At 58.8% G+C, this 26619-nt stretch overlaps 1 protein-coding gene across 15 annotated transcripts in view; it reads left to right on the forward strand.

Moving 5' to 3' along the window:
- Positions 1-26619, forward strand: part of ADCY7 (adenylate cyclase 7) — a 56932-nt gene that overhangs the window by 15550 nt on the left and 14763 nt on the right. For 10 of the 15 annotated variants that reach the window (XM_032326451.1, XM_032326449.1, XM_032326448.1 and 7 more), the window contains exons 2-13: positions 13730-14133; positions 15387-15590; positions 16699-16860; positions 17497-17646; positions 17947-18095; positions 18864-18975; positions 21598-21725; positions 21903-22061; positions 22293-22425; positions 25405-25596; positions 25732-25766; positions 26261-26344. In XM_032326451.1, the coding sequence (XP_032182342.1) occupies positions 13960-14133; positions 15387-15590; positions 16699-16860; positions 17497-17646; positions 17947-18095; positions 18864-18975; positions 21598-21725; positions 21903-22061; positions 22293-22425; positions 25405-25596; positions 25732-25766; positions 26261-26344 (1682 nt within the window). In that variant the 5' untranslated portion in view covers positions 13730-13959. Of the gene's footprint in view, positions 1-2438; positions 2523-8905; positions 9002-13729; positions 14134-15386; positions 15591-16698; positions 16861-17496; positions 17647-17946; positions 18096-18863; positions 18976-21597; positions 21726-21902; positions 22062-22292; positions 22426-25404; positions 25597-25731; positions 25767-26260; positions 26345-26619 lie in introns of those variants that run through there. The other 5 variants (XM_032326447.1, XM_032326450.1, XM_032326453.1 and 2 more) reach the window with 5 other exon arrangements.

Below are 26619 nucleotides of genomic sequence, written 5' to 3' on the forward strand. Positions count from 1 at the left end.
GGTCCCTCTGTCCCGGCCCCCCTCCCAGTGCAGTCCCGCCTCTTGGGGCCTCCCGTGCACTCGGCCACCCCCCACCCCGGTCAGTACCCTGCCTGTCTCACTCTTGCCCTTTGCCCAAGCAGCCCCTCTGCTTACTGCTTCCCTACCTGACACAGGTCGCTCCATCCTGGCTCAGGTCACTCATTTGAGGGTTCCTCCTTCAGGGGTCCTCAAGCTTGGGAGAAGAGTGGGCTTGAGTTGTCTGTTCCGGAGTCGGTCACTTTGCAGCCCCATCCCCCGTCCCCGGCTGTGCAGCGAACCCCCTCCCAGGGCTGGGGCCTGGGGATACCAGGGCCACCCTCCTCTCTCCATCCTCCCTGCTATGCCCCTGTCTGTACCCCTCCGCACACTGACCACTGGAGGGAATTACCTGTGACTGTCCCCAGGGAAAAGAAACAAACAGATCTTTGCTGGGGACATCCTGGTTTGCAGATGTGCATGTGGTCCCCCCTGAGGCTTACCTCCTCCCTCTTCCTCTGGCGCCTGGCTGGGGGTGATGGGAGTGGGAGTGCTCAAGACCTAGGGAGGAGCTCGTGCCCACCTGGGGCTCGAAGCATAGCAGGTTTGGCTTTCCGGGAATGCAAGGTTATGCCAGTAGTAGGTGGGGCCACCAGCCACCCCTGGGGACCCACTCTACCCTGGTGGGGACCCCTTTGTATTCCAGGATCTGGGCCCCTGTCATCCCCTCCAGAGACCTTTGGTACCCCTGGGAAGTGCCTCTGGTGCAGTGGACTGGGATCCATGGTTCCTGCTGTCACTGGCCTGGGGAGCAGGGAGAGGCCTGGGAGCTCAGGGCACAGCCCCTCTCTGCACAGATGGGGAGTGTTTTCCTGCTTGGAGCTGTGTGGGAGGCACAGTTTCCCCTGGTCTCACTCAGTGGTGGGGATGTGGATTGGGGGACCTTGTGCCCCCTCGGAGACTCAGCCTCCCCACCCCTGCAGTCGCCAGGCTGACTTTGCTCCTGCACACCTCCACTCCCCTCCCCGTGGGCTCTGCACAGTCCCTGCTCCAGCCTCCTACATCTGTCTCCCTCTGGCCCCATCTGGCTGGGGGAGGAGGAGCCCTTTGAAGTCAGCTGGAGGTACTGCTTTAATGAGGGGGGACCCGGGCTAAAGAGGTGTGTCCTGTTTTGAAACACCCCTCCTGGAGCCGCTGCCCCGGCCCTGTGGAGGTGGAGGCTCAGTGTCAGACAGTGCCTGGGGCAGGGACCAGCAGTTCTGTACCCCTGCTTTCTGGGCAGGGGAGGAGGGAAGGGCTGCCTTTAGGGGGCTGTCAGGAAGTCAGGCTGAGACCCCCTGGGACTTAAAGGGCATCGCTCAGTGCCTGTTGATATCAAGGCTTTTCCCAGTGGCTCACCCCTTGTGTTTGGAGCCAGCTGGGGTGACCCCTCCTGGTGGCACTTCCTGTGTCCCAGCCTCTGTGGGAACACTGAGCATTAAGTACCATCACCAGTCTCTTCTTTGATTGAGGAAACGGCCCAGAGAGGTTAATGCATGTGCCCTTGGTCACCCAGCAGCTCTGATGTTCGGTCCCTGCGGCTCTGCTCTTGACCACAAGGCTTTCCTACCTTCCTGACTCTCAGCCTGAAGCAGCTCCCTTGACCACCCGCGTGTTTCTCTTCCTCAGGGAACTCACTTTTTCCGTGTGTCTCCTCTCCCCTGTCAGTGTGAGCTCTCCAGGGGAACTTGCTTATTGTGGCCTCAGCATGTCACCCAGTACGGGGTGTGGGCAGGAGCCCAGTGAGCATGGGTGGGTTGGAGGAGCTCGGGCCCCGAGGGGGAGTCTGCTCTCCTGTGGTTGAAACAACACGGTAGGGTTGGCCCCCCAGAGTGTGGAAGCTTCTGGATTTCTAGCCATGAGGTCTTTTCACTGCTGGAATGGGCCAGGGGGCTGGGGACATTTTTGTTCCCATTGCTCAGGTGAGAAACTGAGGCCAAGAGGCAGGTGACCTGCCAGAGCTCACGCAGATGGGAGCAGGGTCCCCAGGACTGGGCCCAGCCCCTGGGTGCATATTTGGTATCGGCCGGATTTGTCTCAATCCATGGAGTTTTAAGCATCCCCTCTGTGGCCGCCAATGGCTGGATTTGGGAAGCTGGGCAGTGTACAGCCAGACGTCAGCCTTTGGCGGGGCGGGGCATGTAGCCAGGCAGTGACAGGCCATGCGTCCTGTGTTTTGATGGGCATTGCAGGCACTGGAGGTGTAGAGGCAGGCACCAAATCTAGATTTGGAGGGAACTGGGCAGCCCTCCTGGGGGAGGAAACAGGTGAGCCTGGGCTCTGAAGGGTGGGCAGGAGTTTGCTAGGTTCGGGGTGGGGGGGGTTGGGGGGGGCTTGGGTGGGGATGCAGGGGGAGGTAGGCAGTGCTTCTAGGCAGCCCTAGCCTGGAGACAAAAGGGCGGGGCTTGTTTGGGGAACCGAAATAAGTCAGTCCTGCACTCACAGAGAAGCCTCTGGAAGCCCTGGAGGAGTTTTCTGGTCACGGGGTGAGCAGGACCGGGCTTGGTGTCTTTGGGTGTGAGAGGCTGTGGCGGGCTACCCCACGGGTGGTCCTGTGTTTGGGGGTGCTTGGGGGCTCCAGTACCTTGGCTTCCTGTGTCCCACTGGAGCCCGGCTCTGGAAGGCAGGAGTTTGTGGAAGAAAAGAGGAAGTGAGCAGGATTGGGGGGCTTAGCCTCCTATAGGGAGGTCCTCCTGAGCCCCTGTGTGGGTGCAGCTGCAGAAGCCAAGCTGTGGTTTTGGGGTGGGGGAGGTTGGCTGGAACTGATTCCCCGGCAGAAGGGCTCTTCCAGGCTTCCTGCCCATCCCATGCCTTGAGGGAGTGGGGGTCTCAGCACCTTGCTTAGGGCTGGGCATGCTGGTGGCTGGTCTGCGGGGGGTCTGTGGACTAGGCAGTGGCTAGTCCCTACCATGGCGGCTGAATTTAGGGCTATTCCCCTGTACCGCAAGCAGGTATACCGGCTTGTCCTCCACTATGTGTCCATCCAGCCCAACCCAGGGTCAGGTGGAGGTGGGAGAGGGGGACCCCCGGGGCAGAGGAAGCGCCCTAAGTGGTCAGAAAAAAAGGGAGGGATAGTGCCCTCTCTGGGCCACATCTGCCCTGGGAGGAGTTCTGAGCTCCATAGTCAGCGTTTCCTAAAACAAGTTCATTGGAGATGAATACAAAAAGAGTCCCCTGAGCCAGAGACTAGGAAAAGTTTAGCTGTGTTTCATGTAGCCGGTTTCTTTCCTGCAGGACTTCTCAGAGCCTTTAATTGCTAATGTGTACAGGAAATCTTAAAGCAGGAGGAGAACACTAAGCACTGCACTGCCGGTGACCAGAAACCAGTGTGGGTGATTGTGACCATGGGTGCGTAGCTTTTCGTGGCTCTGCTGCTGGAAATGCGGACAGAGGGTTAAGAAAAAGCTTGAGCCTCGGAGTGGAGCAGGTCTGTGTTGAAATCCCAGCTCTCCTGCTTCCCAGCCAGGGGTTTTGGACAAATAGGTTAAGATTCCAGAGTCTGCCCCTGGCTGGAAACAGAGTGAGAGCAATGCCTCCCCCGTTGGGCTCAGAGGTTGCAGAACCTGTCCTGAGTGCAGGTGTTATGCTTTCTCTCCACAAAACAGGCCTACAAGTCTTGGAGTGAGGTCCTGATGGGGCCTGGGAGGCCACATGGCAGTTCCCTCTGTAGCCAACATCCCCCCACCTCCCTCTGAGCCCAAGTCGGGCAGATGGCCTCTTCCTTGAGGCCCAGCTGGGCACCCTGTGAGGGTGTCAACCCCTGTGGCAGGCAGCTCAGGGCCCCTGATAGCAGTTTTGGGTATGACTACTTTTAGGCCAAGCCACTCCCAGGGCAGATTGGGGGGCGGGCAAGGCTCACAACAGGGTAGGGGTGGCAGGAAAGGGGCAAGTTCCCTACCCACCTCTTCCCAGACCTCTTGGCCCTTTCTGTCAACTTCATACTTGTCATCTTGACTTGGGTGTGCTGTGCCAAGGCTGCCCGCCTCTGTCACCCCTGAGAATCCTCTTAAAGCCCCTCGTGGTGAGGACGGCATTCTCCCTTTTTTCAGATGAGGGAACTGAGGCACAGAGAGGGTAAGTAACTTTCTCAGGGTTGTGCAGCTGAGATGGGATGGGCCTGAGATGTGTGTGTGTGTGTGTGTGTATGTGTGTTTCTTTTTAAAAACAGGTTCTATTTTTTTAATGTGTTCACAGACATACATATGTATGTTCACACACACACACACACACACCCTATTAAACATGCCAGCAACACATCTTCCCATGTTAGTATATATGTCACCTGGATTATCAATCACCTTTTATTGCCCTTGAATTTTTCCAGTAGGGTCTTTATATTTTAGTTCATTTTTTTAAAAGTTGATTTCTTTTAGTAATCTCTACTTCCCCCCCAACATGGGGCTCAAACTCAAGACCCCAAGATCAAGAGTCACATGCTCTTCAGACTGAGCCAGCCGGGTGCCCCAAGTTTTTAGTTTATTTGTTTTGGAAAAGATTTATTTATTTATTTTAGAAAGAGAGAATGAGAGCACGTGCACATGCAGGGAGGAGGCACGAAGGAAGAGAGAAGCTCTAAGCTCAGCGCACAGCTCGACACCGGGTTTGATCCCAGGACCCTGAGATCCAGACCTGAGCTGAGGGTAGATCCTTAACCAACTGAGCCCCTAGGCACCCCTAGCTTATTTTCAAAACCACTTCGTTGAGGTATACAAAAGGCTGTGCATATTTAATTTATACAACTTGATGGGTTGGAGATAAGTATTCACCTATGAAACCATCATCACAGTCTATGCCATAAACCTCTCTATCCCTCATCTCCAAAAATTTCCTCCTGCCCTCTTTATTATTATGATCAGTGTGATAGGAACCTTTAACATAAGGTCTGCCCTTATAGGAAGAATTCGAAGTATGTAATACAGTATTATTACCTATAGGTAGTAGATATGGGATAGATCTCACATTTTGTACTAAAACTTTTCTTTTTAAAGATTTTATTGGGGCATCTGGGTGGCTCAGTTGTTAAGCATCTGTCTGCCTTCGGCTCAGGTCCTGATTCCAGGGTCCTGGAATTGAGCCCCACATTGGGCTCCGCGCTCAGCAGGGAGCCTGCTTCTCCCTCTCCCACTCCCCCTGCTTGGGTTCCCTTGCTTGCTGTCTCTCTGCCAAAAAAGGAAATCTTTTTTAAAAATTTATTTATTTATTTGTTTTAGAGCGAAAGTGTGCACACTCAGGGGGGAGGAGCAGAGGGGGAGGGAGAAGCAAAACCTGCCCTGAGTGTAGAGCCCGACTCGGGTCTCGATCCCACCACCCTGATCTCATGACCTGAGCCAAAATCAAGAGTCAGGTGCTCAACCAACTGAGCCCCAATTAAGAACATTTTATTTGCCCCAGCTACATTATGGCAATAGAACCAAACTGAAGATTCGTTCACTCAGTCAAAGCAGTTTTGGCTAGACCGTGTCTCGGTTCAGGCATTGCCTGTGCCTGGCATTACTGTTGCCATGTGGATTTTTGACACAATACCCCGGACCAGCAGAGTTCAACCCGCCGCACCCTTTTTGACCACTGCCTTCTGTTCCATAGTATGGGTCTATTGTGATTTTTTTCACGAGCCTCTGATGGGTAGCTACATTGTCTTCTTTTGCTATTTTAAGTAATGCTGCAATGAGTAACCTTGTACATGTGTCATTTTACATATGGGAAAGCCTGGGTAAGATAAATTACTCGAAGATTTGCTACATCAAAGGTTTGTGTATGAGTGATTTTGTTACATCTCAATAACTTGTCTTCCCTCCAGAGGTTACTATACCCCTGCCAAGGCTAAGTGTGAGCTCCTGGTTTGCCGCCACCTGTAAATGCTCTATAAATACTTTGATTTTTGCCAATCAGAGGGGTAAAGATGATTTTCTGTAGTAGTTTTAATTTGTATTTCTCTTATTATGGGTGAAGTCTGCTTCTTTTAAAGAGCCATTCTCAATGCCTTTCTGTGCACTTTCTGTCCATAACCCTTCTCCCATCTTTCTCTTGGGTTATTGGTCTTTTTCTTTTTGATCTGTGGGAGCTTTTTACATATGGGGGAGATTAGCTCCTTACGATGAGAGTTGCAGATATTTCCCTGATTTCGTATTTTTTTATCTTTTGATTTTGCTCTTAATAATTTTTACTAGGCAGTAGATTTTTATTTATTTATTTATTTTTTTTTTTTAAAGATTTTATTTATTTATTTGTCAGGGATAGAGGGAGAGAGAGCGAGCGAGCACAGGCAGACAGAGAGGCAGCCAGAGGCAGAGGGAGAAGCAGGCTCCCTGCCGAGGAAGGAGCCCGATGTGGGACTCGATCCCAGGACGCTGGGATCATGACCTGAGCCGAAGGCAGCGGCTTAATCCACTGAGCCACCCAGGCGTCCCTAGGCAGTAGATTTTTTAAGATGTAGTTCAGTTGATCAGTCTTTTCGTTGTGGCTTTTAGGTTTTGTGCTTGGCCGCTGCAGCATGATAGGAGAATGCTTTCATGGTTTCTTGCTCTCTTATCTTGGTATAAATGATGAATCCGGCTTGCTCTCTCTCCTCTGGGTTTTGCTGCCTCTTTAAACAGACTGTTAACAGAGCACTTACATCCTTCTTCCTCCCTCCAGTTCAGTGGTTACTCTGGGACATGTCTGCCTGTGGGTGTGTGAAATGGGTCTCTTCGCCTGCCTCCCAACCCCATGCATGCCTCCTCACCTTTGGACCTACTGGCTGGGGCCATGGGCAAAGCATGAAGTCAGTGAAAAGACCACTGTCCTGCCATCCTGGGCGGGACATCCTGAAGGCTAGCTAGACTGCCCCTTTCTGTCCTTCCTTACCAAGGGGAGAGAGATCAGAAATGTGTTGAATGTGGGCATGAAAGTGTTTTCATTTTAAAGGGGGAACGTCGTGAGAGGAGTGCTAAAGGAATGAATCTCTAATGGTGGAATTTCAGGCAAGAGCCAGTTAATTAGGTAATAAGCACCGTTCCCTGGACACCTACTGTGTGCACACACCCAGCAGAGGGGGCGCGGAGGCCTCTGCCTTCTGGGACCTTGCGCCTGGAGCATAGCAGCTTCTTGGCATCTGGCCTAGTGCCCAGCACGTAGAAGGTGCTAGAGTGCAATCATTAAAGGAATGAAGGCATGGATCTCTCTCAAGATGAATGAATGGATGAATGAATGAATGAATGAATTTTCCCCAGGCAGTCACTAACCATCATTAGAACTGGCACACGAGACCAAGAAGCGGGTTTACTATCCCTGGCAGCTGAGCCCTGGAGGTGAGGGGTAAAGGAGGTATTTGTATTTTAAAGGAGGGACAGACTGGGCTAAGACAGAATCCAGAGACATGGGAGGGGGGAAGTCAGGTACAGAGAATAATCCCTTCCCCACTCTTAGAAGTAGCCCTGGAGGGGGCCAGGTGACAACACCCAGGCTGTCCCCTTCAGTTTGTTCTCATTTTATGATTCACCACGCCCAGCCCAGCCCAGCCCAGCGCAGGCCTCAGAGGTCTGACAGAGCCGTTCCTTTGCAGGAGGAAAACCCAAGGCCCACATGGGGCACCGGATCTGCCCAGGGTTATCGAGCAGGTTGGTGGCAGAGCTGGGACTGGACCACAGTTGCTGGACCCCAAGACTGATGGGCAGTCTCTGGTCCCCAGGAGCTGGCACAGAGTCAGCCTGGGGTCCTGCGAGAGCCTGACGGGGTGCGGGGCTGGCTGGGGAGCTCGCGTCATTAGGGGACTTTGACCTTCACCCCTTGTGGGCTGTCACCAGGAGGTACGAGATGAAGTAGAGGGCTCTGGGGGGGCCCTGCCTGCTTCGTGCTTCTGTCTCTCCCGTTTGGGCCCCATGGTTAGGCTTCCTGAGCTCTGGAAACCAAGCCTTCTCTCTGGGCTCGTCTGCTCTTTCGTCCCAGAAACATGGCCATCATGACCTGCACCTCACTCGTCCCGCAACTTGGGTATCAGCACCAGCTGCTTGCCGGTGAGGAGAACTGAGGCCCGGAGTGTAAGCGCCTGGGACTCGCGGCCTTGGGAGTAGAGCCGGGGTTTGAACCCGCACCTCCTCCCACCCGGCAGGCTCCTCGGAGAAGGTGTGCTGCCTCCCGTTTTCCCACGTTGTCGCCTCCTTCTGCCCTAGCTCTCTCTCCCTCCTCCTCCCAGAGCTGCCCAGCTTGCTTTCCCCTGCCTTTTCTGCCTGGTCCAGGACTCCAGCTGGTCAGCACCTCTGTGGGTCCATCTGTCCTGCCCATCTATCTATCCTTCCGTCTGTTCCACAAGCAATTGCAGGGACCAGCGGCAGGACACAGACACAGATCCCCCGCCAGCAGTTTGCCGTGGCAGGTGCTGGGATGTCGGACACGTGGGACCCTAGATAGGAGTCCGGGCAGGACTCCCTGGGTGGGGAGAGCCCGGCGTGGGGACGGAGGTCAGACCTTGCATGAGGAGAGCGGTGGAGAGGCCCGAGGGCGCTGGGGGCTGGAGAGGCTGGTGTTGGCGTGCGGGGCAGTTAGGCTGAAATCCCTCAGTCCCCACCAGGTTTCATGGGTGCTCCTTTGGGCCAGGACCAGGCTGAGCAGAGCAGTCTCAGGCTTTCCTTCACAAAACAAAACTGTGGGTCTCCTGAAGGAGATGTCTTAGCCTGAGACCTCCCTAGCCAGTAGCAATCAGCCTGTGACCCACCCCGTGGAGGGAGCCGAGTGCTGGGCCAGCCCAGTAGGCCGAGACCACGTGGGTGCTGGGTCCCAGCAGTGTGGTCCCCAGGCGGACTTGGGGGCAGGGACTAGGCCCCAGGGGCCGGGGTGGGGCCTCTCCTCGGGACTGCCTGTCCCTCCTACACACCCCAAAGCCCCCACTTCCTCTTTTTGAGGTACCAGGGCCCCAGGCCCTGTGCAGCTCTGGGGCCTGCTGGGCTGGGCCGGAGGAAGCCAGGCTGGGATTCCTGCCGGCACCGCTTAGGTGAGGAAGTGGGTCCCCTGTCTATGTCTGTGAAAGCTGGGGGTGGTCTAGAACCCTCCAAGGGGGGCCGTAGCCCTGGGGTGCCATTGGATCAGCCAGTTCTAGGGAAGGATTTCCTGAGCACCCCAAAGGCCTGGTCCTGCACTCATAATTTGAGGTCCCAGTTCCATATTTCCAGCAGCTCTTTGGTTGAGGAACCGAGACCCCGCCGGTCAGTGTCTGTCAAGGAGACCACAGTCCTGCCTCAGTTGCAGGGAAGGGGGAAAAGGGTGTGCGTGTGTAGCTCAGAGGGCTTCCTGGAGGAAGTGGTGCTTCTGGATCTTGCTGGTTCAGAGAAGGCTTCCTGACATGGCGGTCTGATCTTCCTCCTGGGAGGCAGAGGGAGGTACCTTGACGGAATCCACTTTGCCTCCCACCCTCTGTCCTAGGCCTTGAGAGGGGAGGATAGCGGCGGTAGACATTCTGAGAAGTTCTGGGCTCTGCAGATGTCAGCACCGTGAGGGCGTTGAGTAGGACAAGAGGTGGTGACGTGTGTCCACATCCTAGCTCTCTTTTGCTAGCTGTGTGACCTCAGGAAAATGACTGAACCTCTGGGTTCCCACACCCATAAAAGGGAAAAGCAGCTGTCCTTCCCCTGTAGGGTAGATGTGTGGGGTTAGAGCCCACAGTGCTGGGCAAGCGGCAAGCACTCACTAGATTCTGTTTATGGCATCGTCCACCTCAGGCTGGCATGAGACACGAGGCTTCAGGGGTACAGAGCCCCCCAGGAGTGCTTTGGGGAACGAGGCTGATCCCCTGCCTCCATTTCTACCTGAGCATGCCCCAAATTCCTCCTGTAGCGGGGAATCTCTGGAGGCCACTGGAGATATGGGGAGTCTCCTTGCCCCAGCCTCCTGCTGCCCCAGGTCCTGTGTTTGGGACAAGGTGACAGAGTGAGGGGAGTTCCCCTCCTTGGCCCAGCCCCCTTCCAGGAGTTCTTAGCCAGGACCAGCCTCGTTGGCAGGGACACACTCTCACTTCTGAGCCAAGTGGGACTCTGGCCCCAGCCCCTGGACCCTCAATTCGGGCTTCCCAGATACATTGAACTGGGGCAACATGGACCTTGGCACTCTTGGTTGCAAGCGACAGGAACTCACACTGACTTCAGCCCAGAGAGGCATAATTGTTCGGTGGGATGAAATCATTTGGAGGTTGCTTGAGCTTCAGGCAGAGCTGGATCCAGGCATTGGGTGGGGTGGGGGCGGTTTCAGCATTTAAAGGGTATTTTCAAGCCTCTGTCTCTGTCTAATTTCCTTTCCCATGTTGGCTCATGCTTTGTGGGCTCTTATGGTGCCTTCGAGTGTCTGCCTGAAGCTGGAGGTTACCAGCCAAAGACAGTATCTCTTTCACGAGATACTGTCCCAAAGAGGGTTCTCACGGAAAGGATTTTGGTCACATGACTGTCCCTAAACCAGTCACTGGGGCTTGAGAGCGACAATAGTGATGAGCCAGTCTGGGTCACATGGCCCCAGACCCAGGGGACTGACAGTGGGAGTGACAGTAGCAGCAGAAGTAGAAATAACGTCCCCTTCCCATTTGGACCCTTGGGGTTTCTCCTCCACTGTAAAATGGGGCTGCTTGCCCTGCTCCCCCACCAGAGTGATCGCGAGGTGTGAGGGACAGTGAGTGACCCCTGGGCTCCCCTTCCTCCAGGTGAAGGGGCCTCGACTATCCCAAGTGCATCTGTCTGCCATTGGTGTCTTGGGACTTCAGACAGAACCAGTGGGAAGGGGGTGAGGGACCCACAGGGAGCTAGGCTTCTGCCTGACCTGAGGCGGGACTTAGAGCCAGAAGGCATGCCCACTCATGGAGAAGACTGCCCTGAGAGGTGGTGAGCTCTCCGTCACCGAGGTGGGCAAGCTGAGGCTTCAGGGTCGTGAGTTGGACACGGAGCGAAGGAGTTCCCTCATCCCGGGCTCTCATCGATGGCCTCCCTGCCCTCCGCTGCCTGCCCCGAATCCCAGCCCTCCCAGTGGCCAGCGGTGTCAGTGACCAACTGAAGAGCCAGTGACTGGATAGAGAGGCCTCGAAGCCTTCCCTGGCAAGGGGGGGCCTCTGTGTCTGCTTTTGGGGTGGGAGGCTGCTGCTAGGGAGCCGCTGACCTGTGGAGATGCCGCCAGTGGGCTCGCAGACCACCTCTCCAGGAGGGATAAACGCGTCTTCACTCCCAGCCCCCGGCCCTGCCCTGCTCTGCTGTCCCAGGAGCGGGACCATGTCCCTGCATAGGCCAAGGTCCCCGTGCCCAGGGCTGTCTATTGTCCCCACTCTCTCCCGCCTGCCGTTGCCCAGGAAGTGGCCTAATTAGATCCCTGAGAGCACTGTTTACCAGGCCCGGGTTCCCACGGGCCCCCGGAACCTTCCACTGCTCCTTCTCTTTCCACACCTGCCTCAGCCGGGCCTTGTGCACCTGGAAGGGTAGGTCAGTTCTAGGCTGTCCTGGCTGCCCCTGGCTCTGGTCTGTGGGCTTCGCCTGGGGGAAAGAGCCCTTGGGGGGTGTAGGTGTTGTCCCGGACCCTGGTGTTTGGGGTTTCTTGGCCTGGCAGTCTGGTCCCGGCACACCAGAGTTTGGCAGCAGGCCAGAGGGCAAGGCAGTGCTGTGTATCCTTGTGGCAAGTGGTCCTGTCCCTGGGACATCACTGGGGAAGCCTCACTCAGTTCAGTGAGACCGCGACGTGGGGCCAGGAGCCCGGGTTCGGGAGCTGGTGGACCTGCGTGTAAAGCCCAGCGCTTCTCCCAAGCAGCCCTGGCTGTGTTATCTTAGGCGAGCCATGCAACCTCTCTGGGCTCAGCTCTGCATCTGTAAAGCGTCTGTTCTGAGGATGAGAGGGGTTGTGTGTGTGTGTGTGTGTGTGTGTGTGTGTGTGTGTGTTGGGGGTCACCTGGCATGACAACGTTTCTGCCCCAGCATTTCTGCCAGGGGCTTATCAGGACAGGGACTGTGTCTCGTTTTGTGAACCCTACAACACTGGGCTGGGCATATGTGCTTCCATGCCTTGAGCGGAATCCAGACGGGTTAGTTCAGAGTCCGAGGTTGCAAACGAGGGGGCTGCACGCCTCACATTTTTAAATTAGCCGCTGGCATTGATAAGTTGGTGTGTCAAGTGCAAACCAGGTCTGTAGCTTGTCCAGGCTTTGGGTGCTGGGGTGGCCCTGGGCCCCAGCCCCGCGGGGTTGGCCGCCTTCAACAGGTGCCAAGGCTGTGTTCACCTGCCTGGGGCCTGGAGCCAGCAGAAGGCCCCGGGACCTCCAGCAAATGGCATTTCCCCATCACCCGCAAATGTGGGGTCTTCCCAATTTCTTCCTGGAATTTGTGGAAGGGGAGCTTCCAGAGAGATCTGTGCCTGAAGTGGCTCGTGGATCCGAGGTGGGCACTCACTGGGGGGCCTCACTCGGACTCAGGGACTCTGGGTGCCCTGTTCTTCAGCATCTGAGGGTTCCGTACTGCCTTTCCTTTGCAGCTTTTGCTGGTAACCATTCATGGTGGCCCGGAGCCTTTCCACCTCTTAAGGCCTCCCTGCCCTCTGCCACCTGCCCTGTCCCAGTTCCAGGCTCTGAGGAAGCCTGGAGGGTGTTGGGGGCCTGGACTCCTGCCCCCAGACCTCATCACTGCATATGCTTTCCGGTACCTTTCTGTCTGTGGGGATGGGGAGCTCTGTGGGGAGAGAGCGCTAGCCTGGAGCACAGGCACGATGACAGGCCTTTTTGGAATAAATGAATGAGCAGATGAATGAACGGTGCTGGGGAGAGAGGACTGTGCCCGTGGCTGGGCACTGCCCACGCCCAGCTTGTCACCCATGATCTGCTGTGCTTCCCGCTCTGAGGTTCCGGTTCCGCCGCTATGGGGGCGCTTGCAAACTTCCTCCATTCTTGTCAGTGGAAATTTTAAAAATGCATGTGAAAAATGCAGTCTTATGAGGAAGCGTAACGTAACACAAATGCAAGAGGGTTGCTCTGGGTGTTGCAGGCATGGGGGCAGGGTCTGAGGCGCAAAACTCACCAGAAAGCCCCAGTCACCGAGCGAGCGTGACCTTTGCACGAAGACCGCTGGAACAGGAGAAGGCCTGCAAACAGACCCCATGTGCACGGTCCCCTGACTTACCACAGAGGTGGCTTCCCCGAACTTCTTGAGGAAGGAAGGGTGGCTTCACTGAAAGCCGAGGGGGTAGTTAGAGACCCACGTGGAAGAAAGGCATGAAGGCTTATCCCTGCCTCACACCACACAGTTTTCCTAGAATAGATTGGAGAAGTCCATGTGAAAGCAGCACCATCTAACTTCTAGAACAGTGCTGTCCCGTAAAAGGTTCCAGATGATTGAAATGCTCTCTGTCTTTGGTGCCTGATATGAGGGCCTGAGCTGAGTGTGGCTCTTGAGTCCTTGAAATGAATAGGTCCAGTGGGACTGCTGGTCTGAATTTTTAACTTCATTTTCTAATGTAGTTAAATGTAACTTTGTAACTTTGTACGGTCACGTGTGGCTAGTGGCCACTGCTGGGGACTGTGTAGTCCTAGGAAACACGGGATGAGCTTTGCAGGCAAAACTTCAAATAGAACCTAAAAGCTAAGTTTGGGTTCAGGTTGGGAGGCGGGACCCAGTGGCTGTGAGGCATTGGCTCTATTCTCCCCTGCTGCCCCTCCTTCCCTGACTCAGCCTGTCCAGGTCAAACCCTCATCTATTTTGTGTCTCCACAGAGCTGAGGACTCCACGCATCTGGTCAGCCCGGCCCGGATGCAGAGGAAGAGGCTGGTGGTTCTGTGAGCAGGCCTGGCAGGGGAGTGGCGTGGGCCCCACGCTGCCCATGGGGCTGCAGGTCCAGGGGACCCCTCCCCAGCTCCGCCGGCCAGGCTCCCAGAGCCCAGAGACCTAGGCCCACCAGTATCACCAGAAGGACAATTCCTGGGCCTTGGGCTCTGCTGGGGGGATGATGCCGGCCAAGGGGCGCTATTTCCTCAATGAGGGCGGAGACGGCCCGGACCAGACGGCGCTGTACGAGAAGTACCGGCTCACCAGCCAGCACGGGCCTCTGCTGCTCACGTTCCTGCTGGTGGCTGTCACTGCCTGTATTGCCCTCATTGTCATCACCTTCGTCTGCGGGGTGAGTGAGGCGACCGGTGGGGGCTGGGCGCTCGGCTCCACTGCTCTGTGCTTGTGAGACCTTTGGTAGGTCATGGTGGACTTCTCGCAGCCTGATGTCTGCCTCTGGCAGGTGTCCTGGAGCATAGCTGGGCCGCGGGGGGCAGGTCGCTCAATTTAATTTAATTTAATTATAAACTCTGGGGTGGCTTGAGAGATTATGTTAATTTGGCCCAGGTAACGGCCCTCTTCTCCAGAATGAATTTCGATTCTGCTGAAAACTTAGGGCAAGGATGGCTCCCACTTCCCAGTGCCCTTCCTCCTAGAGCCCCACTGTGGTCCCTGGGGGCCTTCTTAAGCCTTCTGTCCAGGCAGAAGCCACTAACGTCCCCCGTGACCTCAGCCTCGTCCCACCATGGCCACTGCCCATACGGGGCTGCCAAGTGCTGGAAACATGGCTAGTATGACTGAGGGACTGGGTTTTTAATTAATATAAAGTTAATCTTGAATAGGCACATGTGGCTAGTACTCCTCTATGGAGCAGCAGAGTTCTAGAAGAAGACCGCTGAGACTCCCGGGTGTGTAGGGGGTGGCTAGCACTCAGTAGGGGCTCTGTCCTTGCTGTCTGGATCTGTGTGCCTATAAACCACAGGACATTGGTTTCTGTGTTCAGCAAATGGTTCCTGAGTACCCACTGTGTGCTGGCCCCCAGATCAGCCTCTGTGCCCACGGAGCTTCGGGGTACAGGGGGAGGCCCTGCTGTCTCGGCGGTGAATCGCCTTTCCTGTTCACCACCTGCCAGCGTCACACCTCTGTACCGTTACTCCAGCTCGTCCCCTTGTGGGGCGCCTCGGGTTAGCGCCCGCTCCTACAGTTCCATCCATCCTGTAACAGGCGGGAGCAGTGGCCTCTCCTCCAGCAGGCTGTCCCAATGAGCTTCTGGGCTGGGCCCCTGCAGGCACACACAGAGCACCCTGTGAGCAGAGGAGGCCTGATGGAGAGGGCACGGGGCGTGGTAGCATCGCAGGGCTGGGCGGCGTAGGATCTCAGGGCTGCACGGTGACTGGGGGAGGGTGGTGGCGGAGGCAGCCTTCCCTGAAGCGAAGGCCAAGCTTGGTGCTCAGACGGAGCATCAACATCAGCCATGTCGGGGAGAACACAGGTGACATTGCGTGGGGCAGGCTGGACAGTCGAGCCTGGCAGGCTTCCTGGAGGGGACGATGCATCTCACCGGAGGAAAGCTGTGGCATTTCTGTGTATGTGTGCCCTGCCCAGGACCCCTCCGGACACCAGGCTTTCCTGGGGATGGCATTCTTCACGCTTGCCTTGTTTGTGACTCTCTACGTGCTGGTGTATATGGAATGCCTCGTCCGGCGGTGGCTCAGGACCCTGGCGCTGGTCATCTGGGTCTGCCTCATGATGCTGGGCTACACGCTGGTGTTGGACTCATGGATGAAGGCTGCCCCGACCTGGGCGCAGGTAACAGGGTGGTGGACCCTGGCAACCCCGAGGGGCTAGATGTCCCCAGCCAGCTGTGCACCGGCAGTTCCTGCCCTCGCTGGACCTCAGGTCTCTTCTGGAGACAGGGCTTGCTTCGGGTGTACTGGCCTGGGGCCTACCTCCGCCTATGGGCGTGGTTCTGCAACAGAGGGAGGGCCCTGGGCTGATCTCGTCCCCTCAGCTCCCTGCGCTGAGGAGCTGGAGGACCTGGGGAGAGCGTCCCTGTGAGTGCCTGGCTCCAGCGCTTTGCGGGGACGCTCATTTGGCTGGAAGTGACACAACTCCAACTCAGGCAAAAAGGCACGAATTGGCCCATATGCCAGGAAAGGCTCAGGGGCCAGTCCTGGGGCTCTAGCAGGATGGCCGGGTCCTGATGGCCCTCTGCTGTAGTTTCCTCTGTGTCATGTCATTCCCGGCAGGCCATCCCAGGTTGGGCACGGATGCTGCCAAGACCCCAGGCTGCCTGGCCACCAGCCGGTCCAACCCAGCTGAAAAAGAGAGCCCGTTCTTAACCAGCTTGAGTCCCACTGGCCTGGCTGGTCACTATCGCCCAGTGGTGGCACCCTCTGGTGGGCCGAGGCCCAGGGAAGCTGGGCAGACTGGGGGTGGTGGGCAAGGCTGCGCTACCAGAGGCCAGTGGGCAGTCCTAGCCTTCGGGTACTCACCACACCTGCGCAGGGAGATCTTCACCATGCCTGCGCAGGGAGATCCCCAGCGCTGGGCGTGGGGCGGGAACTCCTCGGATCACAGGGGCCTGGAGTCTCGGTCCTGGAGTCTCGGTCCTGGGGACGCCTGGCCTTGGCTTCAGATCATAAATCAGCGCATAGGAAAGGATGGATCATGTCGGCTGGGTCTGACCCAGATGCAGAGTTTGGTTTTTTCTTCTTCCTTTGTGTTTCACTGTCCCTCCCCGCATGGGAAAGGCAGGGGCCACCTGGGGGCAGAGGGCTCAGGATTCAGGTTTTTGGGTCCATCCCCAGAAGTCGAGAGGCTCTGGGGGTCCCCGACATCCGCTCTGTCTGGGACTGTGTCTTGGTGTGGGGGCAGCGTGGCCGGTCCCCGAGCCTCCCTGCTGCCCTGCCCCCAGGTGCCCTTTTTCCTGTTCATCGTCTTCGTGGTGTACACGCTGCTGCCCTTCAGCATGCGGGGGGCCATTGTGGCAGGGGGATTCTCCAGCATCTCCCACCTCCTGGTGCTCGGAGTTCTGATGGGGGCCTTCACGAAGCCCAGCGACTGGGTGGTACGACAGGTGAGGTGTGCCCGGGGGGTGGGGGGGGGTGTCTGGGGGCGGGGCAGCCGCAGGTCTGGTCTGGGACTGAGGATGCAGAGATGGGTGTGGCTGAGTTAGTCCTGAGAATTCGGGGCCCCCCAGTGGGCTAGGGAAGCCAGCCCCCCAGGCAGGGATGTGCCCCGCAGCCTTTCTTGGCTGGCCTGCGGTGCTCCAGGAGCTCTGGCCCTCCTCCTCGAGTCCAGTGCGCTGCTGGGAAGGCCATTCTCACCAGCAGAACCACGTTCTGACAGGGCTGGGGTTATCCCTGGGTGCTCTGTCTTGTCTCTGCATTGAGTGACTGAGAAAACAGAACCCAGAACTCTGGGCACTCATCGGGTACCCTGCCTTCTGTGATGGTCCTCAAGGCCCCACTTGGGCTCTATGGGATGATGGGCTTCTGCTTCCCTGGTCTCTGGGGCCCTGACTCTCCAGCTGCAGAGAAGGGCCTGAGACCTGATCTTAGAGTCACAGTGACTCTAGGGGACCAGCGCCCATCCAGGCTCCCGTTTCCCTGCCTGCTGCCAAGGGTGCCGGCCTGAGCGTGTGGGAGGTCGGAGAATTGGGATGGGGCTTCGGCCAGGCTGAGTGCTGAACTCGCCCTCGGCTCACCCCCAGCTCGTGGCCAATGCTGTCATTTTCCTGTGTGGGAACCTCACGGGCGCCTTCCACAAGCACCAGATGCAGGACGCCTCCCGAGAGCTCTTCACCTACACTGTGAAGTGCATCCAGATTCGTCGGAAGCTGCGGATCGAGAAACGTCAGCAGGTGTGGGCCCTGCCTCCCCCTGGAGCCTGGTCCTGCCCAGCCCTGCCCGGCCCTACACCCGGGGTCCTCTCTCTCTGCACATCAGACCTTCGCGGAACAGCGTGCGCCTGGGGCGCAGGGTGGCCCGCCTGGGCTGACCTCGCCGCTGGGGACGTGGGAGGCTGGCTCAGGGGCAGGACGCAGGCCGGCTGAGATGGAGGGGGCCGTGGGCAGGATGGGCGGGACCAGAGGGCAGATGGAGGCCACTGGGTCGCTGAGCTTGTGGCCTGATGTCCCCCTGCCTGTCCGCATGGGGCCCAGGAGAACCTGCTGCTGTCGGTGCTGCCGGCCCACATCTCCATGGGCATGAAGCTCGCCATCATCGAGCGGCTCAAGGAGCGTGGAGACCGCCGCTATGTGCCCGACAACAACTTCCACAGCCTGTACGTCAAGCGGCACCAGAATGTCAGGTGGGTGGCCGGCTGGGCCTGCGCGCGGGGTCCCCCGGGGGCGCCTGGCCCTGGGGCGGTGGGGTCAGATCAGATTGGTGTCAGTCGGATTGGAGCTCCAGTAGCCCCCTAAAATGGCAAAACTCTGTGCCTAAGTATGACTTTGGGGAAAAAAGGGGTCCTTTTGGGTGATTCTCAAGGGGGCCCAGGTCCCCTCAAAAGAGGTGATGTCTCCAGTCCTGGGTGAATTGAAGGGGCTTTGGCCCCTTACTGGAAGGCCCCAGCCTCAGGGACCCGGAGGAGCAGGTGCTGTGAGCTGCTTGCTCTGAGCTCACGGACTCCGGAGCTGGGAGATTTGGCGCACACTGCGGCTCTGGTTTCCATCAGGCTCCAACCAGGCCTCGGTTTGCTCATCTGTGGGATGGGAGTCCTTGCAGGGGAGTGTCAGGTGTGGAGCCCAGCTCAGGGGAGCTTGGAGTTGCGTCTTGCCATGGGCTTGAGTTCTGAAGATGTGAGGAGAGAGAAGGACCTTCTGAGGCACCATTGTCCTGCGGTCCACAGTGATGGGGGCCCTGGGACTGGCGGTTCTCAATGACCTTACAATTCTGGGTTTCTGCCTTTTGCCTTAATGCCAAGCTTCTGGAACGTTCCTTTATCCTTATGGCCTGGAGCTTTTCTCCCATCCATCTGGAGGCTGAGGAGTGGCTGGGGCGATTGGGGTCAGGCAGGTGCTCAGGGGCTCCCCGGGGCCTGGCGCTGACCCTCCGTGCCCCCCCGACCCTCCCCCAGCATCCTTTATGCCGACATCGTGGGCTTCACGCGGCTGGCCAGCGACTGCTCCCCCAAAGAGCTGGTGGTGGTGCTGAACGAGCTCTTCGGCAAGTTTGACCAGATCGCCAAGGTGAGCCCACACGCCTTCGTGCCAGCGCCTGGTCCCTGGGAGTGGCGCGTGCCCAGGGCTGTGCTGCGATGGGTGTGTGGAGGCCCAGGCCAAACTTCAGAGGTCAGCAACTGCTTCCAAGCGGCCCACGGTGGAAGTGAGGTCATGTGGTGGCCGCGGCAGCCCGAACCCTGTCCCCAGCGAGTGAGGCCAGTTCGGAGACTGCCAGGATGCGTGGGGGCATGCATAGGGGCTCAGGCGCTGGTGGGGGTAGGGGCGCTCAGGAAGGCTGCCTGGAGGAGGAGTTGCTCCATCTCACTGCCCAAGGGCAGCAAAAGCCGGGTTTGGCAGGGAGCTGGGGAGGGCTGTGCAGGGCTTTGCCTTCCGACAAGACCTCCGGTGGACCACACGCACATTCAAGTTTGAGAGGCCTGAAGGGAGATGCTGAGAGGGAAAGGAGCAGTTCTGGGCAGAGGAAGAGTGAGTGCCACAGGCTGGAGGAGAAAGAAGTCTCTGGGGCCCTTGGCATGGACGCGGCCCAGCATGACTGGATGGAGTATGAGGGGAGCCAGGTGTCAGGGGTAGACATGCAAGAATTTAGGGCTGAGGAGAGGAGAACTTGACCTGAGGATGCTGGGGAACGTGGCAGGTGCTGAGGAGGGGAGGGCACTGGGTGAGGTGGGCTCCCGGGTCCAGCTCAGCAGGGAGAGGTCTGGAGATGGGCTGGGCTGGGCTGATCTCATGGTTTGTCTTCATGGACGGCACGGGGCCCGGGGGTGGGTTTGGAGGCAGGGGCAGGGGTCGCGTGCATGTGTGTGTGTGCGCGCATGTATGTACTCAGTAACTTATCACATGGTCCTGAGACCTGCCACGTGGCTGTCTTGAGCTCTGCAGGGGGTGGGGGGGGCACTTGGGCCTGCCCTCCGGTTGCTCCCAGCCTGCATGCTGTGCTGTGAAGAGGAGTGTAGGGGGCTGGGGGGCCTGCGGAGCACCTGGCCCAGCTTCAGATGCAGACGGCTGAGCGGTGGCCACTAAGTAGAGACCTGAGGGTTAAGATTTAAGGCCGTGACTGTGCTGAGTAAAAGCCGACACCTGTGCCCACACCTGGGTGAGTTCCGAAGCACCCCCTGCGTGTCCCCATGTGTGCAGAATCAATGCTCAGGTCCTCGGTGGGAAGCGAATTCGGGCCCCACCCTCGGCAGACTTTCTCACAGCCGGAGCTAGGAGGGATGCTAGTTCTAGGAGGGACTGCTCTAGGAGGGACGGCCTCACCAGAGTGGCCTTCACATGGGGGTGACCAAATTCCAGAAGATCATTCCTGGCTGGGAGTGCCCTGGAGCACTGTCCCTCAGGGTACTGTGGACCGAGGGACTCAGAGGGCCTATCTGGTCTGGAGCCTTCCTTCAGGAGCTTCCTTCTTTCATGACACCCCTTAAACCAGGAGGTGGAGGTTTCTGGTAGCTGGGCCATATGTGGGCTACGCCTGGCTTCCAGTCTCTCATGGCCCTTTCCCTGCCATAAAGTCCAGGGACCCTCCCTTTCCCTCTTGGTCACAGCCTTCCCTCTGTGGCAGGGGCAGGAGGCCGGCCCTTTGTATGGATGGGGAGAGGGAGGCTTTCGGGCAGGCCTCTGTGAGGGGTAGGGCTGTGGCCGGGAGCGGGCCTGGAGCTGGCATGGAGCCCCTTCTTCAGGGTCCCTAAATCCCCATCCCCAAGCCTTGGTATGTGTGGCCACCTTTGCCAAGGGCTGCCAGAGGGCCTGGTGGCCACAGTACTACCTCAGATGGAACGTCAGAGGCCCCTGTCTGGGCCCCTCTTCCCCTCAGGGGCATTTTCCTATGTGGCCCCAGCCTCAGTGTTTGGTTCCATCTTTCTGTTCTCTCCACACTCCCCAGACCCTGCCAGTCTACATCCCTGGTCACTTGGCCGTTTCTCCCCTTGTCTTGTGGCACTGGTATTCATGTCCTCTACTTACTCTACTCTAGCTGCACAGGCTGCTTGTTGGGCCTCAAACAGCTTTCTGACCACGGGGCCTTTGCACATGCTGCGCCTTTCATCTGCCTGGAACACTCTTCCTCAGATACTGGTGTGGCTTCTTCCCTCAGTTCCTTGGGGTCTTTCCCAAATGTTTCCTTTTCTGGGAGGCCTTCTCTGGCCTCCTGGAGCTTCCTGTCCCCTCCTGCCCTTCATTTGCCTCCTCAGTACTTATCAGTACCAGGTATCTCTGGGTTTTATTTGTCTAGTTTAGCATCTAACTGCCACTGGCATGTGAGCCACATGTTGTAGGGAGCTTTGTCTGTTTTGCTCACTGCTGTGTGCTGGTGCCTGGGGCAGGGCCCTGTGCTCAGTACACATTTCAACACTGCAAGACTGAATGAAGCCAGGACAGCACTCCCCCAAGGGGCACTCCGGTGTCCATCTTTAGTAACACTCACTGTAGCCCCTGGTGTTTGCTTAGAGACTTCCCTGTCCCCAGTGCTTTTCCCAGGCCTGGAAGCAGCTCCTGGTGGCTGGTCATCCAGAGGGGGCCTCGGGCTAGGAAGGAGCATGGCTCTCCCTGAAGGGTGCAGGGAGGTGGCCAGCACACGCTGACCCCAGGTCGTAGCTGTGTGCCGACCAGGCTGCTGCTTGCCCTGCCCTGTAGGCCAACGAGTGTATGAGGATCAAGATCCTGGGCGACTGCTACTATTGTGTGTCGGGTCTGCCTGTGTCCCTGCCCACCCATGCCCGGAACTGCGTGAAGATGGGGCTGGACATCTGTGAGGCCATTAAGTAGGTACCATGGGCGGGCTCAGGGTCCCGTTCCCATCACAGACCCCCTTCTGCTTCCCAGGGGAATGCGTTGTACCTACTTTGCAGATGAGGAAGCTGAGGCTTGGGGTGCACCTGGCTTGCCTGGGTCTCTCCTCAGTCCTGGGTGGGATGGGGTGATGGGACTGCTCTGCCCAGGCAGGTGCGAGAGGCCACGGGTGTGGACATCAGCATGCGTGTGGGCATACACTCGGGGAACGTGCTGTGTGGGGTCATTGGGCTGCGCAAGTGGCAGTATGACGTGTGGTCCCACGACGTGTCCCTGGCCAACAGGATGGAGGCGGCTGGAGTCCCTGGGTGAGGCTCAGTGGGACAATGGTGGGGGTGGGGGCCATGGGCTGACTCTGGGCTGGGGGAGGGGGAGGTGAGCGGTTGCTCAGGGTGAGGTCAGAGAGGGGCACCATGACCTCGCATCGGGGAAGTGAGGCGGGGCTCCGGCTGGCTTGGCCCTGTGTGCTGTGCACCCCTCGGGCGGGTGCTGGCCTTCTCTGGGCTCTGCTGCTCTGACTCAGGGCTGGGGTCCCCCAGCCGGGTGCACATCACAGAGGCGACGCTGAAGCACCTGGACAAGGCGTATGAGGTGGAGGACGGGCACGGGCAGCAGCGGGACCCCTACCTGAAGGAGATGAACATTCGCACCTACCTGGTCATCGACCCCCGGGTACGAGGGGCAGTGGGGGGCTGACGGGAGCCTGGGATGTGCTGGGGAGTCCACAGAGGGAGGGTTTTCCTCTTCCAGGCTGTAGAGAGGTAGGGAAGAGGCCCGCCTGGAGTGGGAGTGGGAGTGAGCTCCCCGTCACTGAGTGTGTTCCGGGCGCCACAGCTTCTCTGGGCCCTGGTGAGATTGGAGTAACAGTAGTGCTACCTCAAGAGGAGAACGAGCTCGCGCCAGCCAGGCTCTCACCACAACTGGGCGCCTCATGAACATTCTAGAAATGATAGTCACACAGTTTATTTTCCTGGATGGTACCACTCATTTCCCGCATTTTGAAAAGACACTTTTTGTCAGACTTGCTTTGGGTAAGACTCAAAAAAGGACAAGGAGGCAATGGCCACGGGACCACTGGGCAGGGGCCTCGGGGGCGTGTTGTGGGCTCTGCTCCCTGGGGGTGGTCGCCTGGCAGGCTGACACCTCCACCTGCTCGGTGGCCCTACTTTCGTCACGACCCCGTGGGGGATGCAGCTGCTGGGCTGCTCCGAGGCTGGTGGGCCCTGGCCCTGCCCTGCGCCCACACAGCCCTGCTTTCCTGCCGTGGGAGGCCAGCTCGTCTGGCGGCCTGGGTGAATCATCCTTGGGGCTCGCTCAAGAATGTTGGCCACGAAGGGCTCTTTCCAGCTCCCTCTCGCTCTGGCCCTGGCTGTTCTCAGAGCTGGTCCGACTGCCATCTCTGGGGGTCATGGAGGGCCAGCCTGTGAGCCACCCTGGCCCCCTGATGTTCCTCAGGGATAGGAACTGCCCAGGAGCCTCCCCTCCCCGGCCATGGGGAAACTCTTCCTGAGGATCTTGGGGCTGTGCCCACCCCACAGTCATGGAATATAATCCAGCCCCTCCCCCTGTACCCCACAGCTCTGGGCCCTGCCCTTCCTTCCCCTGAGGGCCCTTCACCCCAGCCACTGTCCCCCTGCTGCCCGGCTCTTCGTACCGCAGGACCCTTGTCACTGCTGCCAGCTCTGCCTGCAGCGCTCTCCGTTCCCTTGCGAATGCTTCTGTCTGTTTATCCTCTTTGCTTGTTCGTTGTCAGTGTGAGCTCCCCGTGGGCAGGCTCAGGGCAGGGGCGCCTCTTCTCTAGGCCGTAATCCCTGTACCTAGAGTAGTGCCTGGCCATGGAGCAGGGGCTCTGAGAGCGTGTGACCAGCAGAAGCAGAGCCCCAGGCCCGCAAGGCAGCAGCCGGCACGGCTCTGAGCCCTTGCTGGCAGGGCCACCCGCTCGGCAAGGCCGCTGCAGGACCCGTGAGCAATCGATTTCTGACCAACAGCAAAGACGTTTCTAGCATGAGTGTTTTGTGTCGGATATCACCAGGCATCCTATATTTTTTCCAGCAACCCTACCTTCCCCATCTTAGTTGAATGTCACGGATTCGCATAGTTGAGAATTCCAAAGCCCAAAGGGGGTGTTGTGGACAGTTTCCCTCACGACCTTGTCTGCAGCCGCGTTCCCTGCTGAAGGACACGGTATGGGGGAGTTTCCCTTCCACAGAGAGGCCGATGTCCGTGTGAGGAGTGGACAGACTCTCACCTGGCCTCGCAAAGCCGAGGGTGGCGTGCCCTGTGCCCGGCTGGTACCTTTCTCTCTTCACCTGATGACACAGTCTGGAGACCCGCCCTCATGTGTGCATGGAGGCCCCCGCACGTGCGCCCGGTTGTCGACACGGTGGCCCTTCCCCAACTCTGGCCTCCCGGGGCCTGCTTCGGAACAGGCGCCTTTTCCCTCAGAGCTGATGGGTCTTTAGTGCACATTTCCTGCACAGACCCTGAACTTTAGCGGCTGGGGGCTGCGGGGGCAGAGCTGCCGACCTGTGAAGGGGAGACGGACAAGGTGACTCCAGGGTGGGTGGCTCTCCGTGGGGCACGGCACAGTCTCAGGACCCCCGGGACGCTCACGGAGGCTGCGTCCCAGCGGGTCCCATGGGCCAGGCAGACAGGCGCACCTCAAGGTTTAGACATGTTTCTGTCCTGAAAGGAGGCTAGAAGTTTCCAGGAAAGCTGCCGCCTGTGGCTTGGAGAGTGTTTGCGGCCCTAGATGCCGGGCCTCGTGGGTGTTTGCAGAGACCCGAGGGCACAGGGACTCCTGGAGGGCGGGCACCTTCAGAGGGTAGGGGACTTGGAGATGGTTCGAGCTCATCTCCCGTGGCTTTGGTGCTCTCTCTCTTCTCTCCTCCATTTACAGTCCTGCCCGCCGTCCCCAGCAGGGGAAGGTCCCCTGCAGTTGCTCATATGGCCGGGGGGTGGGAGAGGCATGGAGCAGGCTGGGCCTCACTAACAGCCCCTCCCTGACACGGCCACAGCAGGCACAAGGCAAGCAATGGTCCCTGCTGTGGTGTAGGGGCCACGCGAGTGGAACTCGCTGGAAAGCCGCCCAGGGGGTGGGGCTAGACTCTCACTTGGCCGGTGCTCTGGTTCTCTGGGTTCCCAGCCTGTTCCCTTCTTCCTCCAGCTGCTCCTTCAGGAAGGACATGTGCTGGCCACATGTGGGTGGGCTGGGTAGGATGTTTGCAGCTTTCCTGGGCGCTGTCTCCCCAAGATGTCCCCACGGGGAGAGGCCAGTGGGCTCTCAAGCCCCAAGGGGGACAGTGTCGGGTCCCACAGAGCCTCACGGGGTTGGCAGGAGCTTAGGACTTGAGCCCAGTCTTTCCCTGGAGAGGTGTCTGAGGGGCTGTGCGTAGTTGTGTGTGATCCCCAATTTCCTGGTCACCTGGGAAGGACAAGCCCCCAGCCGGGTCCCCTGTAGCCCAGCCTACGAGCGCACTGGGCCGCAGCCGAGGGGTTGCAGACCCAGCAGTGTTTCTGCCGTTCTCTCTTTCCACCAGCCCAGCCAGTGCTCCAGGCAGTGGGGCATTTCATGGGGAGCAGGACAGGCCCGGGGGCCCTTCTTGGGCTGAGAGGAAAGGGGAGGGGACAGGCTGTGTCTGTGTCCTGCAGAGCCAGCAGCCGCCCCCGCCCAGCCAGCACCTCCCCAGGCCCAAGGGGGATGCGGCCCTGAAGATGCGGGCGTCTGTGCGCATGACCCGCTACCTGGAGTCCTGGGGGGCCGCACGGCCCTTTGCACACCTCAACCACCGTGAGAGCGTGAGCAGCGGCGAGACCCCGGTCCCCAGTGGGCGGAGGCCCAAGGTAGGATCCCGCTTCCCGGACTGCTCGGTCCTTGCACACTGTGTCTGAGGTGCGGGAGATGAGAGACCCAGTCCCAGGACAGACTTTGGGGGTCCCTCTTGGCAGAATAACTGTCCCCTCTCCCTTCCCTTCCAGACCATTCCCCTGCGGCGCCACCGGACCCCTGACAGGTACGTGCACTGTCCTCTCCTGTCAGCTGTGGCCTGCCTTCCTGGCCAAATCCTGCCCCAATCACCCCCTTCGGGCCCACTTCCTCCAGGCAGGCTGCCCCGACTATCCTCTGTCCAGGAGTGCAGCTCGGAGGGGCTGTGGCTCAGAATCAGAACTTCATGATCACGGAGCGCCTGTGGAGTCCCCACTGTGACGGGGGTGGTGGTGGTGTGTGTGGGGAAGCCTGCAGGTGGAGGGCAAGAGGCCTTCGAGGGCTGCCCTCTGCTCCCGGCTGGGCTGGCCGGCCAGCTGGGCCTGCTGCTTGATGCCGGGCGTCCATTTGCCCTGTTTGGGCCTCAGTGGGACCTACCTATCCCTCAGCCACTCCGCACGCGGTTCCGGGGCCTCCCGCGGGCATCTGGGCACCTGGACTGGGGAGCCATTTCACATGCACTGCTGCCTTTGGGCAAGTGGGCGAGGGCCTGGGGTGACACGGTTCGGGTTTGTGATCCAGGAGTTCGTCACCCAAGGGGCGGTCGGAGGATGACTCGTACGATGAGGAGATGCTGTCGGCCATCGAGGGGCTGAGCTCCACAAGGTGGGACCCGGAGGCCTCTGTTCGCCCTGTCCCCCCTCGGGTGGGGGTTCCCCAGTCGGCCGTGCCCCCCTTGTGCCTGCGTGCCTGGTGGTCCAGCTCCGACTGTGTCTGTGGTGGCTCCTAGGCCCCCCTGATGAGGCCTCCTGAGAGTGGACTTCTGTCCCCCAACCCCTCCCCCACCCCATCTCCCCCACCCCCTCCTGAGGGCGGGGCCCTGCCCACTCCCCCCTTTCCCCACCTCCTTTCCCCCTCCCCCCTCCCCATTTGCTCTCCCC

The sequence above is a fragment of the Mustela erminea genome, chromosome 19, assembly GCF_009829155.1.
Source record: "Mustela erminea isolate mMusErm1 chromosome 19, mMusErm1.Pri, whole genome shotgun sequence".
Classification (NCBI taxonomy): domain Eukaryota; kingdom Metazoa; phylum Chordata; class Mammalia; order Carnivora; family Mustelidae; genus Mustela; species Mustela erminea.